This window comes from Equus przewalskii, chromosome 15 (assembly GCF_037783145.1).
Source record: "Equus przewalskii isolate Varuska chromosome 15, EquPr2, whole genome shotgun sequence".
Lineage (NCBI taxonomy): Eukaryota > Metazoa > Chordata > Mammalia > Perissodactyla > Equidae > Equus > Equus przewalskii.
In genome coordinates this window covers 69,870,795-69,885,169 of record NC_091845.1, presented here as the reverse complement: position 1 = coordinate 69,885,169, position 14,375 = coordinate 69,870,795, and the positions used below count along the sequence as shown (strand labels likewise).

The following is a 14,375-nucleotide window of genomic DNA, read 5'->3' as shown; positions in this document are numbered from 1 at the left end:
AATTGGTTGTTCAAGAGTACAAGTATTTTTAATACTGAAATGAGAGAAAATCTCTTGTAGGTGCTCGGAAGAGAAACGCATTAAATAAACACCTCCAATAACACCCCAACACTAAACTCAGCAACGAGGTTCATAGGATCATATCACATCAAGTCCCCTAAGCATTACTCATCGATGGCATCATGCACATTGTAGTTTCATAAAAGGAATTCTGCAGAAAGACAAAAGGGCCTACATTAACCCAAGAATATATTTAGAACCTTGATTCTGAACTAAAGGATGGAGCAGCACCACACCTTTCCAGCAGAAGTTGGGGTAGAACGGAGGCCACAAAAATGGTGATGCTTTTCCAAACTTTGCCTGTTCACATGTCCCCAACCCACTCTACAGGATATGTGCCATTCCTCCCAGCTGATAATCAACTGCCAAGATGAGATGTGCAGACGGAAAGATATCATTAACCCTCAGGATTGTGGAGGCCAAGAGAGACTTGAGATCCTGATTTACAGTATGTCTAGGGGCAGGAGGAGGCCTAAGGGCCAAATTCAACTTATACAAGAGCGTCATTTAGCCAGCATAGCATTTGGGGGAGGAGGAGGTGCCACTTATTCCTGATGTAACATTAGGTGGACTGTACTTCAGGCAATCTTCCAGAGATCCACCACAAAGATCTGAAAAGCATTATGTTGCTAAAGCTAAGAGATATAAAGGGAAGCTCACACACAAAATCTTTAAGCATGCTTTTGGAAGCAACTGTTTTCCAAATAGATGAGTATACAAACTCACCTAACATAAAATATAATAAGCACCCCAATTATGATTTATATATGATTACGACTTATTTGACTATGGCTCATCAGGAACAAGAAACAAGCAGCTCACCAAGTGCTATTAAACTATTTTAAATGGCTCCTGGGCAACCAGCCAATTGCTTGAGTTGAGATCAGTGAGGCTTCTGGGATGCTAAAACAAGCAGCAGAACAGCCACAGAAAGGATGAGGGCTTAAGAAAGACAGGGGATTGGCACTGCCAGCATACTGGAATGCCTTTTGCCGGAAGCCAGAGTTCCTAACAGTGCTATGGGTTTAAGCATTATTCTGCCTCCACCCTCTGGTTATTATAAAAGCAATACCGTCTCATGGAAAGAAATTCAATGTTTCAAGGGATTGAAAAAAGCATAAACTCCCATTTCCCCTCCCCCGAATTCTCTGATTTAATTTAAATGCTCCTGTAACAAGAACCGAGAAGGCTTGGGAAAGTTAAGAAGATTCTAGCAAGCAACCATGACTTCCCCAAAGCTGCCAGTATGGAGCAAAGCTTCATCACCGGCCAGATCCAGTGCAAGAATATATGACAGTTTCAATATACCCAAACCTTCTTGCAACTTTAATACTTCTGAAATAGAATACTCCTACACCAAACAACTACTGCATGTTCCAACAAGTATTATCAGCAGTGTGATCCTTACTAAAGCTCTTTAGAATACTGAATAAAGACTACCTGAGTGGTCACAGTGTTGTTTTTAATGCTGAAGATTTCTTTCAACTATCACCATTAACAGTCATAAATCTAACTCTTCATATTTGAGTTTCCTCTTAAACCACATTCATCTCTCTATCACATGGTATCAGGAGACATTAAAATAAGTTTAGTTTTTTCCCTTTAGCTTTGCCATAAAAGGAACAAACAGATCATCAAATGATTTCTACAATAAAGGGTGACATTTGAACAAAAACAGATATTAATAAATGGTAAATACTTGCCCTTCCTGTGATTTTTCCTTCTGAAAAATCAGTTCTAAATCTCTGAAAGAGAAAACATAACCACAGTTTATGACAAGAGACTAGTAGGAAAGACTCACATTTTGGTCCTCTCTATCCAAAACAAGTAAAATCTCAACTTGGTAACTTTGATATTAAAAAATGTTATTTCATTATAGTTTAAGGATATCCAATAAAAAGTGTGTAGAACTTTACTGAACAACAAGACAGATTAAATAGACAACTGCTTTGTTCTATATATACACTGAAAAAGACTAAAAGAATATCAGATATACAAGATTATCCAGCCTTGTTCTATATATACACTGAAAAAGACTAAAAGAATATCAGATATACAAGATTATCCAGCCTTCCAGTTCGAGAAAAGTGAAAGCTTCACAGTATCAAGTTAAAGGTCAATAAGAAAAAATAAGGATAGTAAGAATAGAGGCTCAGGGCATTAATATCTGTACTTTAACGTAACTGTTTCATTTAAAAAAGAGAAGAGTGAAATCTCGCTTATTAATATAGACCTGGTAGGGGTTTTTTTTGGGTGAGGAAGATTCGCCCTGAGCTAACGTCTGTGCCAATCTTCCTCTATTTTGCACGTAGGATGCCTCTACAGCATGGCTGATAAACGGAGAATGTCCGTGCCTGGGATCTGAACCCACGCTGCTGAGGCAGAGTGCATGGAACTTTACCCACTGGGCCACAGGGCCAGGCCCTGGAACTGTTCTTACCAATGCTTCTGTAAGAAGTTCTGTTCTGTGCTCTGTAGAAAATTTTAAAGTTTCTGACTTTTTTCCACTGCCTTTACGAAACGTGAGGTTGAACTCTGTTCCTTGTCCTTTTCCAACAGGGCTGATGCTGCAAATGTCTCCATAAGGCCACTAACAAAAAGAAAGGAATTCTTTCAACTGATGCTATAATATAGTAAAATGCAACACTTATTTTTAGTACTTTAATTTCATAATCACTGCTTAAATAGAAAAATTTTACAAAATAATACTTAGGTCTAGAAGAAGTTATGTCTTACAGTAATTCTATAATACAAATTCTTTTAAAGGTTTTCAGTCATCAGAGACGACAACAAAAAAATCCTATCTGTATTCCAATTTTAATGATTAATGACATTAATCCATAAAGCAATTAAAATAAACAGAAAAGAATTGGGAAATAAAATTTTATGATTACCTGAAAAATCTATTTAAAAAAAAACCAACCCAGGGAATCTGTAAAACACGCCTAATTAGAATTAAAATAAGCTAGAATAGATAAATATGTTTACTTATCTATGTTCAGGTTAGTCTTGCCTTTATAAACAGTAATCCTACTGCCATGACAAGTAATTTTCTAACGACTGCACTTGTGACTTAATGTATGCCTGTCTCACAGTAACAATACAGCCTTTAAAATTATAAACAACTAATTTGCCAATTTCACATAAAAGAGCCGGCTACAATCAATAGTAACACATTGAAAAGTTATACCTCTTTAGAGCCTAGAAATAAGCATATTCTCTCCCACCTCCCTTTCATTATCTTTTGGGGGTAGGGAGCACAGAGCATTTTACAAGCACATCAATCTCTTTGAGATTTGACATTTCTAACCTAAGTACTGATTTTTCAGGCCAGAGAGTCATGGGTCATATCCTGGCTTTAAAATCCAAATGGAGTTCAAACAAATGCCTAACAGCTTCTAACATGATTACCTGATTTGTTACTTCTAAGGTATTGGGATTATATGTAGTAATCGCATGGGTTCCAACTGAAAAGACACGCTTATACCTACAAAGGAAGACAAGTACTTAAATTTAGACTTAAATAAAAAACATTTTATAAGAAAATATATATGGTATCAACATAAAAGGAACATTTCGATAAATAAACAGAAATGTGTTAGCTGATTAATGGTGATTAAAGATAACAATTTCATAGTCTCATATTTTTTAATGTTTTACAAAATGTTATCGGTATTAAAACCCACCCACCACTCATTTTACTGTGAACTACGAAGATCATAAAGTAGAAAAGTGTGACCTACGCAAACAATCCTGTATCGTTAGTATACATGAAGTTACTTAGCAGAGCACTGCCTGAAGATGCCAAAAAATTCTAAATGGGAAAATTTTATTTAAAAAAAGACACTGCATACTACTAATCCTTTCAAAATGTCCTTTCAACAAAACCATGATGCAAAGGAAGGAAAAGCTATGGCCTGCAACTCATCAGTCACAACCATATTCTGGAATCTTAATAATTTCTCTTTCCAAAACTACCTATTACATTTAAGTGCTGCAATTTTATAGAAGTAGGAAGCCTACACCACAGACAAGCAATTTTCACTTCTCACTTCACTTCCTTCACTTAAAGTAACATATCTGAAGGAAAAGAAAAACCATTTGGATATCAGTAATCCTTTAAAAGAGAGGAATTCATAATGATAAAAGTGGAAATCGAGTTAGAAAAACTTACTTAAAACTGAAGAATTAATTCTTTGGAAATAAAATAATAAAACAGGCAAAACATTAGCTAGTCTAAGAAAATACAAACAAAATTAATGAAAGAACATAACCATAGGTACAGAAGAAATAAAAATGATGTGTGTAACTCTATGCTGATAAACTTGAAAATTAAGAATAAATCAACCCCTGTATAGAATTTAAGAAAGCTGCAAAGAATTACATCCTACAAAAGCACCAAGGCTCAAACAAGGAGATGAAACCTTAAAGGAACATGTAAGTCCCATGCTTCTTAAATTGTTCCAGAAACAGACTAAGGACAGCTTCCCAATTCTTTTAGTGATACTAAAATCTGATAAGACAACGCAAAAAGGAGGAAAAGATAAATACAACAATCTATTTTTTAAGTAAATATTAGCAATTAGAATCAAGTAGCATTTTAAAATAGTAATATACCATGACCAAAGAAGGTTGATTTTAGGAAAAAAGAGTTCAGTATTAGAGAAATCTATTAATATGATATTTACTGAAATATCTATTTGTACTTAATAAGAGATTTTTAAATTATCAAAAATGGATATTAAATACAAACAAATGCCTTTTTGATAAGTATGGAGAAGATCACGTTTTTCTGCTTTAAAGTACTAATACAGTAAAAGACACACATTACTTTAAACAAATAGCCACTATCAGATTCAAGGGGACCACACTAGAAGTATTCCCATTAAGATCAAGAGAGATCTTTCACATTGCCATTTTTCTATTATCCTCTTTTTTTCTAATCAGTATATTAATTAACAACAATGACAAAGTTATTTCCATTTGGAGAAAAAAGGAAAATGAGAGATTTTAGTCATCTTTACCACACAGTCATACAAAAAGTACTGCTATATTACAAGTTTTTTCCCCCTAATTTCACATGTTTAAACTGGAGTGGGAAACTATATAAAGAATGAGAGCACTTCCTTCCAATATAAAACATTCATTTACTGCTTTCTAAAGTGAAGTGAGGGTTGAGGGACTGGTGAAGCAGATGAGGATTTACCTAAACAGCTAAAAAGTCTCAAAACTTCAGAGGCTTAATCAGTTAATGGAAACAAAGAAAAATAAAGTATGATCTTGTTAAATCAATGTTTGCCTTAGAAGACTGCACAACGAAATCAAATCAACAATAGAAATGTGAATTCACAAATTCTAATTATCAGAATCTCAAGCATGCCAATTTTTATAATCCTGAAATAAAACTAAAGAATTTACTTTACTCTGGGAGCAAAGTATAAGAAATAAATGCCTGAAATGCTCCAAATGTCAACTGATGCCACATTCAAAGCCTTAGGGATCTCAGTTAAGAAAATATCCTTTTCAATTCTAACTAATTTCCTCCATGCAACTAAGCCTCTTCTAACATCTTTCTCATGTAACTTGTCATCTAGATTAGTGCTGTGCAAAAGAACATTCCGAGATGATGAAAACATCCTATATCCACACTGTCCAATAAGGTAACCATGAGCCATAAGTAGCTACCAAGCATTTGAAATGTGGCTAATGCAAGTGAATTTAAAATTTTATTTACATTTAATTACTTTAAATAGCCACACGTGGTTAGCAGCTACCAATGGAGAGAACACTTTCTAGATCCTTCAGGATCAAAGGATTCTAGAGTTAGGTGTCCATCAGGCCCAAAGTACTGTCATGACAGGAAACTCAGAACAATCATTCAGATAAATACTGAGCTCTAAACCCTTCCTAAGAAGAAAGCTATAGGAAAATTCTTAAGAGAATTCTCTTCCATTCCCTTCTCTTCCCCTTCTCTTCTTCCGTAAGATCTCCCCATGCCTCTCTCAGACAGCTGATAGACTCTTCCCTTTAAGGACAGGGCAAATACTTCTAGGTCATTTAATACACCTTTCTAAGCAGTCCTAAACCTTCAAAGATTACCTAAAAAGCCCCCCGAATATCAGATTTAGACATTAAAATCTGAATGATCTCACATGTGTGGTATGTCAGTCACAACACTTGCAACTTAACATTTCTTTATCCCTTACTAAAGTCACTAGTGTCCTAAATCATAAAGAAAAGAGATTCCATAAAATTCAGGGAGGTACATGTCTTCACTATCTTTGAAACCCTAATTCCTAGCATAGTACCCAGCACTGCATACAGCAGATGCTCAATAAATGTTTGTTAAATAGCTAAATAGACCAATCTATCCAATATAAGTCAACATGCATTCAAATCTATAACCCATTAGCTTACTCTTGCTTTTAAAACAGAACATAAGTCAGATAGCAACTAATTTCACATCAATTTTTTATTTATAACCACTATAACATCAGTAAAAGACCAAATTCATATTTTTATGAAAGAAAATACTCACATTTTATTTGCTATCTGCAGAGAAATTGCCATTTATGAATTAAAATAATTTAATTTGCTGTTCTTTGGGTTTGAGATAAATGTGTTGGCTAATTCTTAAAAATTATACTAAAAATAAGTTCTTATTACAAAAATACAACTATATAAAACCAAATTACAAAAGGGATAAAGTACACAAAACGTATGAGAAATTTATGACAGATGATGCCATATACACACTATGAAGAAATGTGAAAGCAAACACTTTTTCTCCCACCTGAGAAATTAACATTCACTACTGACTTTACTTGTTTCCTTTTTACTCAGGAACTAAAGTTAGACACATCATTAAATGCCTATAGGGAGTAGGCATTTCTTTCACTCAAGTTTTCAAAACTCACAGATCTAGTCTAATATGATAGCTTATTAACAAATATGACTTACATTACCCATTAACTATAACGTTACTTAGAATCAGGAAATTAATACTATTCAAATGAATAAAAGTGTTTGAGGCAACTGCTTTATCTATGGGGCATTCTACTACTATAGCAAATTGGTGAAAAGACAAGAAGTAAAAAATGTGCTAATGATAGTGTTGATGGAGATAAGAAAGATCATCGGAAAGCAAAGAAAGACAACTGAAGCAAAAGCTGAGGATGTAATCAAATTTTGGATTTGACAAATGATGCTCAGATTTTTTAACAGACTAAACTGTGGGAAGCACTCCCCCAATCTAGCTGCCATTGTATTGTGACAAGGCCTGGCAATGGAAGGAGAATCGTGCAAGGCACTTCTCCAGGGAACATAATTCTTTAAGCAGAATCCTTTGTCCTCCTTTCTAAAGCCTATTACTGATTAACGTCTTCCCTCTGTCCTGGAAGCCTTGTAAAAACAGGCAGAACTAGCAATAAACATATCTCAAAGAACAAACAGCAGCCCCCAAGGATGAGGGGGTCTATATTCTGTTAATTATATACTCGCTGTCCTCCTAACTTCTTTGAAGACCCTGAAACTATGTAACCTCTTCCTAAACAATCGATATGTATGCTGCACATCTGGTATGTAGATAACCACCTTTGATTATTACCTTTAGTCACACACTGCCCCTCATCTATTGTTCCCATGACGACAATAGTTAGACTGTGATTTTTTCCTATATAAGTGTACCCTGTCCCCGAAATAAATCGGACTTGCTTGCAGCTGCTTCAAGTCTCACGTCTAGCACTTACACTTTCGCCGACGCCGTCTCTCCCGTGGGAACCTGGACTCTGCCGAGGCTGGACCCCGGCACTAAACTTATATTAACTTACATTAAAGCAAACACACTTCTATATTATTTTAATTCCTGCAAATAAAATTATGTTTCAGCATTCTTAAACTGTCTAGTCCTTAAGAATATTGCTTTCCTCTTTGAAAGAATTTTTTTATAACATGATTTTTTTTCATATGGCAACATTTTAGGGAAAAAACCTAACATGTTACATCAGATACCATAAGTACTACCATGGATTCACCCAATATTAAAAGCACACCTAACATTGTGCTGGGTTCAATGAGACAGCAGTAAATGAGACAGTCAGTCCTGTAGAGACCTAGTTTCCTCCCAACATTTTATTTACTATTTAGTGAACTAATTCAGACATCTGAAATAAACTTTAAAGTAGTAAGAACTAAGTTACTTCTCAGGCATTGTTTCAAAGTTAATTTCAGACTTGAATATTCATTACTTCCTTGTATCAATCAGGCAAGTAAAATAGTGTCAACAGAAAGACATTACAAAAGTACTGGCCACCACAATGTCATACTCTTCTGCAAAGAAATTCATATCATTCAATTCTCTCAAAATAGAGAAAATTCAACATTATTTTCTTTTTGTAAAGTACAGAAAAACCTTATGTTAACTATGAAATAATGGTTCTCAAATTTCTTGAGGTCATAAAACCTTTCTGTATTACTTTTAAAGTTAAGATCCTCAGTTCTTTCAGAGGATAGTCTATGCAAACAGGCCTCAGGGCAAACAGATCTAATCAGAGTCAGAAGACAGCTTTTGTTGCCTAGTTTAGTCTCCAGAGACATAGCTTGATCCTTTACAGTACCCTGGGCAAAGTTAGCTAGTTTTAATTGTTCACTACTGGTGAAAGGGAACTGACTAACCTGCCCTTTAGGGCTTTTAAGCAATTCTATTCATTTTCCAGTACTGCAAATATTGACCACTGTTCCTTAGAACTAAGCCAATATACACTGCCCCACAAATTTCACCCTCTGGTCCAAGTTCTGTCTTTCAGCTTCACACAGAGTCAACTTAATTTTTCTGCCAATCAGACTTTCAATTTGAATTCTCTTTCCTAAGTGGAACACCCTAATTCATTCAACCATTTTAAAATAAGTTTTGGCCACCACTTTCTAGAAGGATTCTTTAGGATTCTCATAGAATCTAGAGTTTTTCCTTTTATTATTAAAAGCTTGAGAATCCAGTTACTTGAACCAGAATTTTAGTGCATCAAATAATGAAACTAAGGATAAACTGAAATACAAGGTTTCTCAGAGTTAGGAGATCAGTGGTAAGCAGTATAAAAGGAGGCACCACAGCTTCATGGTGAACCCACCAATTCTGGAGGCACACTGCCTGGGTTTGTACATTGTCTGGACCACGCACTTTCTATGCATCCTCTGATAACTTGCTTAACCTCTCTAAGCTTCAGTTCCCCATCTGAAACATGTGGGTAATGTATATACCTACTCCATAATGTGAGAATTAAAAGAAATAATCCATGTAAAGTGCTTGTCACTTACTGTTTACAATCGATAAATGTTAGCTATTCTTCTTGCTATTATTCTACTGACTGAATAACAGGGGGGAGGAGCTCAAAACTCCAGCAGTCACTGAACTAATTATAATTAATATTATTATGTTTCAAGTAACCATGAATGCTGCATTCATATTTAAAACAGAGAACAAAATTAATGGGCAAAGTGATCATTCATCTGGCTATATTACCAGGATACTCTGATTCTGGAAAGACTCCACTTGAAAGATCAGTTTCACCTGAGAGGGCTCATTCACATCAGAAGTTGTACTCATCAGAAAAGAGAAAGAAGGAATGTATGGGACACACTCTCTCTGCCAATTATCTGTCCCAATAATTCAGTGAGAAAATGTCCCACTTCTTTCAGAGGAAATAAAGGTCAACCCATGAAATGCAGTATTTTATGGACTTAAATTCTGTGATGTAAGGTCTATATCTTTTTCCACCTTAGATAGACTAGGCTTTAAAAAAAAAAAAAGACTATTTTTTAGAGTAGTTTTAGGTTCACAGCAATATTAAGCAGAATTCATAGATTTCCCATATACTTCCTGTCCCCACCCATGCACAGCCTCCCCCATTATCAACATCCCCCACCACAATGGTACATTTGTTACAAGTGGTCAACCTACACTGACACACCATTATCAACCACAGTCCACAGTTTACATTAGGGTTCACCCTTGGTGGTGTACATTCTATGGGTTTGGACAAATGCATAATGACATGTCTCCACCAGTAGAATAACATAGAGTAGTTTCACTGCCCTAAAAATCCTCTGTGCTCTGCCTATTCATTCCTCCCTCTCCCGTAAACCTTGGCAGCCACTGATCTTTTTACTGTCTCCAAAGTTTTGCCTTTTCCATAATGTCATATAGTTGGAATCATACAGTAGATAGCCTTTTCAGATTGGCTCCTTTCACTTAGTAACATGCATTTAAGTTTCCTCTGTATCTTTTCATGGCTTGATGGTTCATTTCTTTTTAGCACTGGAAAATATTCATTGTCTGCACGTCCCACAATTAATTTATCCATTCACCTACTGAAGGATATCTTTGCTCCTTCTAAGCTTTGGTAATTATAAATAAAGCTGCTATAAATATCTGTGTGCAGGTTTTTATGTGTACATAAGTTTTCAACTTCTTTGAGCAAATACTAAGAAGTGTGATCACTGGATCATATGGTAAAAGGATATTGAGTTTTTTAAGAAACCACCAAACTGTGTTCCAAAGTGGCTGTACCATTCTGCATTCCCACCAGCAATAAATCAGAGCTCCTGTTGCTCAACATCCTCACCAGCATTTGGTTTTGTCACTAGTCTGGATTTTAGCCATTCCAGTAGATGTGTAGTGGTCATTCATCTGGCTATATTACCAGGATACTCTGATTCTGGAAAGACTCCACTCCTCTACATTTGCATTTCCCTGATGACAAGACATGAAGTATCTTTTCATATGCTTATGCCATCCGTATATCTTCTTTGGTGAGGTCTCTATTAAGGTCTTTGGCTCATTTTTCAGTCTGGTTTTTTGTTTGGTTAAGTTTTTTTTTGGTGAGGAAGACTGGCCCTGAGCTAACATCTGTTGCCAATCTTCCTTTTTGCTTGAGGAAGATTGTTGCTGAGCTAACATCTGTGCCAATCTTCCTCTGCTTTATATGTGGGATGCCACTACAGCATAGCTTGATGAGCAATGTGTAGGTCTTTGCCCAGGATCCAAACCCGTGAACCCTGGGTTGGTGAAGCAGAGCATGCAAACTGAACCACTACACCACAAAGCTAGCCCCTGGTTGTTTGTTTTCTTATTGTTGAGTTTTAAGGGTTCTTTGCATATTTTAAATAACAGTCTTTTATCAAATATGTCTTTTGAAAGTATTTTCTCCTATTTTTTTTCTTTACATTCTCTTGATAGTGTCTTTCGCAAAGCAGGTTTTTTTTTTTTTGAGGGAGATTGCCCCTGAGCTAACATCTGTTACCAATCTTTCTCTTCTTGCTTGGGGAAGATTGTCCCTGAGCTAAGATCTGTGCCAGTCTTCCTCTATTTTATGTGGGATGCCACCACAGCATGGCCTGACGAGCAGTGCTAGGTTTGCCTCCAGGATCCAAACCCACGAAACCCGGGCTGCCAGTGTGGAGCTTGTGACTTAACCACTACACCACTGGGCCAGCCCCAAAGCAGAAGTTTTAAATTTTAATGAAGCCCAGCTTATCAATTCACTTTTTCATGGATTATGCCTTTGGTGTTATATCTAAAAAGTCATCACCAAACCCAAAGTCATCTAGATATTCTCCCGTGTTATCTTCTAAAAGTTTTATAGTTTTGTGTTTCACACTTAGGTCTGTAATCCATTTTGAGTTAATTTTTGTAAAGGGTTAAAGTCTGTGCCTACATTCATTTTTTGCATGTGAGGTCCAGGTATTCCAGCATCATTTGTTGAAAAGACTATCTTGGTTCCTGGAGCTAGCTTTTAATACAACATTGTGTGTAAAACATAAAATGCCTATTAGGCAGATATGATCCTATTTGTACTTCTGGGTGAAAGATGTTCAAATCTCAGATTGCCTGATAATAATCACAAAGAGTTATGCAAAGAAAACACAAAGAGAATTCAGGATGGACTCACGTGAGGTTTAGAGGCTGGCAGGGTCAAGATCTAGGATCAATAAAGCAAGGAAAAAATCCTCAAGTTCCTAGGGTTATGAGAGTTGGTGAGGTGTGTAAATGCCAGGTAACTAAAGGGAAGAGTGTCTGTTCTCTTGCAGGATTCTATTCCCGCATGTAAGAAAGGTATCAGAAATTCACTCGCTTCACTTTCCCTTAATTCTTCTCTCAACTTCCTGTAGCCAGTCATTACATAGACTGTCTATGAATGTAGGCATCTGTCATTGAATTTCAGACTGATCACCATATACCCTAACATACTGAAGTTAAAATCCTGTTCAGATACTAAAATATTACTCTTAAATTCACAGCTACAATTAGTATATGCAAATATTAAAGTGATCCACAGGTAGATTTTACTTGTAATTTCCATCCAAAAGAAATCAAGAGGCTATATTTTGACCATTACTCTCAAGTTTTTCATAGTGAATGTACACTTCCACTTTAAATGAAACATATGCATCTTCCTTCCTATCAGAAATGGCTAGCTTTAGGCCAAAAAGGAAACTTTGCTCTCTCATGAAAGAAAAATTATTTTTATTTCTGAAATCTACTCCCTCCTCCTGCTCCTTCCAGAACAAACATAGTTTAATTATGTACCTGACAAGTAGGAAAATGACAAGCATAAAAGAAAAGCTACTTTGCCAACCAAGGAATCTATATTGACACTGAAAAGACCTGAATTAATAAGTGCATGAGTAATGGCTGCAAAGTAAGACACAAATAAAGTATGTAAAGTGAAACAGGTCACATAAATACCTTCAAGGGAACTGTCTGGAGAGGTTATCTTTAGGCATATTAAGAGAAAGAAAAATATTTATTCATCTTTACTACCACTATAAATATTTTTCTGAAATGTTGGGGCTGGGTTAGCAGTATGTATACAGGCATGGAGTCTTTTAAAACTGAGGCCCTAAATCCCCAAATCACATACAAAATTTGTTGTACACAGACACATTTCTACAGAGAGGGTTCGATTAGCAACTCTGAAACTACAGATAATTTTTAATGTTGGCCAGCTATTTTTTACATTAAGACTGATGAGGAATACTTTAAACTTAGAATTGACCACATAAAATAGCTAAGTATAATAAAAAGTTTCAGTGCCACATAACAATGCACATGAGCTAATGAAATAACTATCACTATCTGGACTGATATTGTTAATGTGGCAATACTCTCCTTCCTAACTAATCTACAGATTCCATGCAATTCCTATCAAACTCTTAGCTGCCTTTTTGATAGAATTGACTAGCTGACTCTAAAATTCATATGGAAATGCAAGAGACCCAGAACAGCCAAAATAATCTTGAAAATGAACAAAGGTGGAGCCTGAAACTTCCTAGTTTCAAAACAGTACAGAGCTACAGTAATCAAGACAGTATGGTACTGGCCTAAGGACAGGCATACAGATCAGTGGAACAGAACTGGGAGTTCAGGAATAAACCTTTATATTTATGGTCAATTGATTTTTAACAAGGATGTCAAAACAATTCAATGGGGAAAAAATAATCTTTTTAATAAATGGCGTTGGGATAACAAGTAAAAGAATAAAGTTGGATCCCTACTTCACACGATAAACAAAAATTAACCCAAAATCAAGGCTATAAAACTCTTAAGAGAAAACCGTAGGAGTAAATCTTTGAGACCCTGGATTAGGTAATAGTTTCTTAGATACGACATCAAAGGCATAAATAGCAAAGGAAAAAAATAGATAAATTGGATTTCATCAAAATTGAAAACTCTGTGCTTCAAAAGATACCATCAAGAAAGTGAAAAGAGAAAATATTTGTGAATCATATATCTGATAAGGGACTTGTATGTAGAATATATAAAGAACTCTTGCAATTCAACAATAAAAAGATAACCCAATTAAAAAATGAGTAAATGGGGGCTGGCTCAGTGGCACAGAAGTTAAGTGTGCACATTCCACTTCAGCAGCCTGGGGTTCACCAGTTCGGATCCGGGGTGCAGACATGGCACCGCTTGGCAAGCCATGCTGTCGTAGGTGTCCCCCATATAAAGTAGAGGAAGATGGGCACAGATGTTAGCTCAGGGCTAGTCTTCCTCAGCAAAAAGAGGAGGATTGGCAGCAGGTGTTAGCTCAGGGCTAATCTTCCTCAAAATAAAAAAAAAACAAACGGGTAAATGATTTGAATAGACATTTCATGAAAGAAAAACAAACGACCAACAAGCACATGAAAAGATACCCAACATCTTAGTCATATGGGAAATGCAAATCAAAACCACAAGAGACAGTACTTCATACCTACCAGGATGGCTAACTTAAAAAAAGACAATAACGACTGATGGTAAGGATGTGGAGAAATTG

The 14,375-nt window shown here is 35.9% G+C and overlaps 1 protein-coding gene across 2 annotated transcripts in view; it reads right to left on the bottom strand.

Annotated features, from left to right (window-relative positions):
• DNAJC13 (DnaJ heat shock protein family (Hsp40) member C13) overlaps positions 1-14,375 on the bottom strand; it is a 110,677-nt gene that overhangs the window by 79,214 nt on the left and 17,088 nt on the right. For both annotated transcript variants that reach the window (XR_011527158.1, XM_008544064.2), the window contains exons 3-5: positions 3,472-3,547; positions 2,501-2,650; positions 1,764-1,805 (exon numbers count right to left, since the gene is read on the bottom strand). Coding sequence is in view for 1 of the 2 variants with exons in the window: in XM_008544064.2 (XP_008542286.1) it covers positions 1,764-1,805; positions 2,501-2,650; positions 3,472-3,547 (268 nt within the window). In the remaining variant the exon portion in view is untranslated. The remainder of the gene's footprint in view (positions 1-1,763; positions 1,806-2,500; positions 2,651-3,471; positions 3,548-14,375) is intronic.